General features: G+C 36.1%; 1 protein-coding gene across 3 annotated transcripts in view; it reads left to right on the top strand.

Annotated features, from left to right (window-relative positions):
- Positions 1–6,000, top strand: part of LOC127646654 (neuron navigator 1-like) — a 93,976-nt gene that overhangs the window by 64,708 nt on the left and 23,268 nt on the right. For all 3 annotated transcript variants that reach the window (XM_052130447.1, XM_052130446.1, XM_052130445.1), the window contains one exon: positions 364–441. In XM_052130447.1, coding sequence (XP_051986407.1) covers positions 364–441 — 78 coding nt within the window. The remainder of the gene's footprint in view (positions 1–363; positions 442–6,000) is intronic.

The following is a 6,000-nucleotide window of genomic DNA, read 5'->3' as shown; positions in this document are numbered from 1 at the left end:
GTGTGCTAACACTGCATCCTCCACCACCCCACCACCACCAGTTGAGCCCTGTCCCGCACGGGTTAGGCTCCTCGCCCCTGCCTCCTATCTCCGGCAGGACATGACGGTTCTGGGTACAACTCCCTCGGACTCCCGGACGGGGCCTACGCCAAAGAGAGAGACATTACTTCCTGTTTTACATTTATCAAATAAATGGCATCTCAAACTTCACTCAAGCCTGCGTGTCTTCCCAATAGAACTGTCGTTCTAGTTTTAATAATATTTTAGGCTTAAAATGACTTTTATTGACCATAAATGCCACTGTTTAAAAAAAAAAATCTGTTTTATTTGGATTTTTAATGGTTGTTACTTTTTCCATCCTAGCAAATCCGGATATTGAGGCGCGAGCTCGAGTCTTCTCGGGATAAAGTGGCCAATCTGACCACACAAATCTCAGCTAATGTAAGTTCAAACACACCCACCAGCACCACTGTTTACACAACCATTCCTTGTGCACCGATTCAAAAGTGTTGTTGGAGATATATAATTTATTATTGTGATTTATAGAGCTGATTAAATAATTCAGAGAATTATACATTAAAAGTGCTGGGTAGATTACTTCTGAAATGTAATTTGGTACTGATTACAAATGACATGTTTTATATTTATATTACAAATTACATGTATTCTAATCTAATCAGATTTTTTGTATTACTCATTGCATATTTTGATCATCTTAAAGCTGCACTACGTAAGACTTTTGGTTAAAAATGAACAAACTGCCATTATGTCTTGAGTACATAAACAATCAATGTTCAAAACAGTGTTCTTACCGTATCGTAATCACTACGGTAAGCCTGTATAAATTATTAGTATTTTTAGCTGTCGGATCGGATTTGCCCCAAAATCGCTGGTTTATGATGTACATCCTTGCGTCATTACGTCATGTCCATAAACACGGGAAATTAGAACCGCTGTCTCGTTCCCATGTTAACAGTAGATGGCGGTAATGCACTGTTTTAGTTTGCGAGTCGCCGTTAAAATGAAGGAAGAAACTACAGTTCAGTCAGTCACACAGTTCAGGACTGTATCGGAACAATCCGGATGGATGTTTATCTGTTATCCGTTTGGCGAAGTTGTTTACCTGCTTTAATGCTTGGATATGTTTTCTGGTTGGGTTGTTGAAGCTTATATTGCTTGTCATGCTTGTATAAATCAAACATTACTCACGTAATCCGATGTATCGCGATGTTGTCAGGGAAAGTTATGGTGACATGTTTACTAATATTTATGACTTCTGAAATTTACTTCTTTTAACTGTTATATTGCATATTTAAACATATTATTTTCAAGTTTATTAAAGTATATTTTATTCCCGTCATTATTGAATCCTTGTTTTATGTTTTTAGTTTACGGTGTTATTGTGAGCATTGCTTAGACATACTATTGTAGAATTACGGTTCACTTGCATTATCAACTGAGGCTGTAATATAACATTAATAAAGTCTTCCATTAATAATGTGAGTGCGAGTGTTGTTTATCTTCATCAAAGCAAGTAGTATTTCATTTATAAATGATTCATCGTATAACGTTATATCAACAGGAAAATAGCAGGTTATGACTCCGGCTCTGAATATCTCCATTCATGATCACACACGAGCAAAGCTCAAATCATGAGATTTATCTGCCAGAAGAGCAGTGGCGAAACACGACTCACGTAAAGTGTTCTTCTGCAAATTGCTTGCAATTTTACGTTTCAGCCACAGATGTCACTAGGGAGCACAAAGTTACACAGTGCAACTTTAAAAGTATGAAGTATCAGTTAACACTCATTAAACATTAGTAAACATAAAATCAAACAGAAACGTGCACAATTTCAAACAGAATTTGTCAGTTTCTGAAGTATTACAAATGTGCTTAAAGGGTCATAAAAAAATACAACTTTGTTTCCCAAGATAAAATACAAAGAGAACTTGCTTTTATTTTAAGGTTCTAGGGAATTGTTGTTATTTATTAAATTAGGGATTTTTTTTTTATTATCCGTCTTTGAAATAATTGTCTCTAAATTGAATGTAGAGAATTACAATTTTTTTCCCCTCCTCATTATTATTCATGAGAAGGTGTGTTCATATATGTTCCTCCTCATTATTATTCATGAGAAGGTGTGTTCATGTTTGTTCCTCATTATTATTCATGAGAAGGTGTTCATAATCTATGATAGTATCTTGTAATCAAGTATGTAATCATGTAATCCATTAAAAAGTAGTGTAATCTAAATATGCACATTAAAAAATGTAATGTAATTCAACTACAATTACTCAATTTTGTAATCTGATTATATGATCCAGATTACATGCAATCTGTTACTACCCAGCACTACATATTACTATAGATCTTCTGATCACATTCAGTGATCACTCTATCATAAGCTTTCGTTGTTTATTTGGTATTTTTTTTTAAACATATTTACAATATATTATTTTATTTTTTTAAGGTTAAATCATTTTATAGCACACAACTTGCATATGCGTTTTGTGACAACTATAATAATAAGTGAAAGGCTTCATACTAGATCTGTTCGTTTCTAGACATTTTGGGATACGCTCTGATTCCGATTCCAGGTTTTTGGGATCAACAGAATTAATTCCAAGAGTCAATATGAAGCACATTATTTATGATTAATAGTATGAATGACAAAAGTTCTTGTCAACAAGTTCACCAGCATTACAACATTTCAGCATTCTGCCACTTTTCTAAATTTTGGAATAATCATTTATCATAAACAATAGAATCATTCAACCAGAATTGTTAGTTTTAGTAAACTGTCAATAATTGTTGCTATGTCGTCTTAATTTTAATCACAGTATTTCCAGTGTTTACGCTGTGTCTGGTGTCAAAGATCTCACTGCAACTTCCCACTAACCCTCCCTGCATTCAACTCAACCTGCACAGTTCTGCTATTTCAACACATTTTGGGTTCAGCGATACAATCAAACACTTTGGTCATATACAGCAGAATGTTGTTTATATCTTTCCTGACATGCATTAATTAAGTTGTGATGCATGCTGATCCCAGTCTTCCTGTGAACAGTGGACACAAAAACTGTTTTCACACTTAAAAAATGTGTGAATGTCATTGCATCAGATAACTAAGTGTCATCTGCATTCAAAAAATAGCTCTTTGGCTGAACTTGATTCAGTCGTGGCCAGTGGTCCCACAAGTTTGATATTAGTTTCAAACATTTGTGTAGAAAGAACCTAGTTGAATTGTGTAAACCCAACAAAATCAGACGTGTCAAGGATATTTAAAGGGAACCTATTATGCAAAATTCACTGTTTGTACATAAATGTGAGTCGGCAGTGTGTGTACACAACCAACCTACAATGTTAAAAGTCCACTCACTCCTCTTATATTTCTATTAATCAAAAACAGTGTGTAAAAATGAATGTTTGTCACGTTAGAGCAGGCCCCGCCCATGACTGGTGACAGACTCCACCCTATTATCATAGATCCTCCCCTGAGTGATCTACACACAGTCCGCCATTTTTTCCCGTGCTGGAGCAGATACAGCGAGAAGAATAATGTCTCTGCTTCGTAAGCGTCATAAGTGTTCTGTTGTTGGCTGTAAAAGTGTACATCAGAGCCACTGAAGAAGAGTGGACAAGCTGGGCTGGTAATCTGTCATACTGGGCATTTTCCCGGTGACTGCACTGGCCATAGTGAGAACCGAGCAGGCCGGTGGGTCGGCCGCAGAATGGCCACGACAAGCTAAAATGAGCCACCGCATTATGCAGAACGGACCACAAAACGGCACCACGTTATACAGAAAATGACAGCGAACAGGGCAAGATGCTATGTAAAATCCGATTACTCTTCCCAGTCCAGCCCTGCCTGAACTCGGTATTTACGCTGTCAGTCATATTGGTTCTGATTTGTTGTTGCTGTAGTAACCAAAGCATGAGCTGTAAATGCACAGCCCTCATCTGGAAAGGGGGCAGGGAGCAGCAGCTCATTTACATTTAAAGAGACACACACGAAATCAGTGTGTTTTTGATTCCACCCAAAAAGAGGCATTTATAACATGGTATAATAAATGATCCGTGTGGTATTTTGAGCTGAAACTTCACAGACATATTCTGGGGACACCTGAGACTTATATTATATCTTGTAAAACGGGGCATAATAGGTCTCCTTTAAATATGTACTAACTAGTAAAAGTGAGCGTTAGCATGCTAAATACATGCTGGTTGCAAGCACTACAGTGTGTAGTTTAGAAGCTATGCTATAGTTAGCACAACAATTGCAATAAATTACATGTGTAAGATCTAACTGTCTTCAGCGTTAGCTCAAGCTTCACTCTTCACCATAATGGTAACCTGCAAAAATCCAACATAACAGAAATTCTTCTAAATCTCCACTTAACAAAAAATAAACACTAACAAGCATCCCCCTTTTTATTCAGCTTGCATAAAAACACATAAAATACAATTTAATTTTAACCTTCACCTTTTGTTTCATTTTTAATGCTACATTAACATAACAAAAAGTATTTATGTCGTCCCAACTCAAATGGATTAAGAGACTTCTATTTAACAAATTCGAATGGATGGAACGGAGTGAAATCAAGTTGCGACAAAATGTTCTAGAAGTGTGTTACTTTAGTTCATTTTAATGAAGTAAATCGAACAAGCAGCAAAAACAAGTGAGTAGTGAAAGTAATTTTTTTGTGGAATTCAACATTATGCCACAAATGCTGTCGATTAAGCTTAACTTGTATTATAATTTTAAATAATGTATCTGTTATTTAATCATTAACAAATTTGCTTTTGTCAAATGTTTTGCTTGAAAAGTGTGCTCGTTTTCTTTCAAGTAAATCCACTCGGTTTGACATTTTGTTATCTAATGCAATGGCATTCGGTGCGGCTAAAATGTCCCCATACTTCCCGGGACCACTGTATGGATGTTTGTTTGTGTGTATATGAGTATCATGGCCCTATAGTCCTAACAGCACTGTCCCTCTCTCTCGGCTGACATCTTCTCCTGGTCTCTGATGACTGGCTGCGTCCTGCGGGCTGCTGGCGGTTGCAGACAGGCCAGGTTTGTTGGACTGTCACTCGCAGCCCCGCCCGTCACTGTTGCATGTCTCTGCCCCCCTTTGCAGGCCCCCCATTCTTAGTCTGGCGCTGACTGATGATGTTGAGTGAATCTCATTTGTTTGCATTCTCATCTGGGCGTGTGTTGATGATGTCATAGTGTTGTTGATCAGTGCAACTGATGCTGGGTGCTGTGAAGGGGGCTCATGAGGTGTTATAAACAAAAACAAACACCAGGGTTCCCATTAAAACATTATGGACATTTTTATAGTGAACATATACTACCAAAGTCAAACGTTTGGACACACCCACCCACCCACTCATTCATTATTATTATTATTATTATTATTATTACACATTTTAGAATAATTATAAAGTCATGGAAAATGTGAAATAACGCAAATAGAAGTATGGGATTTATGCACTCATGAGGTGCATCCTGAGATGGCTTTTAAAAAGTTTTGAATGAGTTCCCATGTATGTTGGACACTTGATCACCTTCAACTCATCCATTAAACAATGTGTTGAAGTTTCTTCAATTTCAGGCACTTTTACAGGACTGTGGACTTTTAGATAGTAAAGTCTCATAAGAAAAAAATTCAATAATATATATATATATATATTTGTTTTTTCCTCAATAAATATTTAAACTAATTATGTTTATTTGACTCTTTGTTTAGATGATTATAGTTTTAAACATTTGTGTTTTATGTTTTTTTATAGTTTAATATTGAAAGTCTGCATCTGGGACAAGACAAAAACAATACAAATCAATACATAAAAGGCATTTAAAAGTTTTAATGTGACCTTCATTTAAAACAAAGAGGAAAAATGTTACATCAGTTAATCTACCCCTGGGACATAAAACTGGCTGAAGTTGAACAAACACCCTTATATTTGTCTATAAAATTAAAGTCGAGTATTTAG

The sequence above is a fragment of the Xyrauchen texanus genome, chromosome 7, assembly GCF_025860055.1.
Source record: "Xyrauchen texanus isolate HMW12.3.18 chromosome 7, RBS_HiC_50CHRs, whole genome shotgun sequence".
In the NCBI taxonomy this organism is placed as follows: domain Eukaryota; kingdom Metazoa; phylum Chordata; class Actinopteri; order Cypriniformes; family Catostomidae; genus Xyrauchen; species Xyrauchen texanus.
The sequence above is the reverse complement of the archived record's forward strand: the minus strand, read 5'-3'. Positions and strand labels throughout refer to the sequence as shown.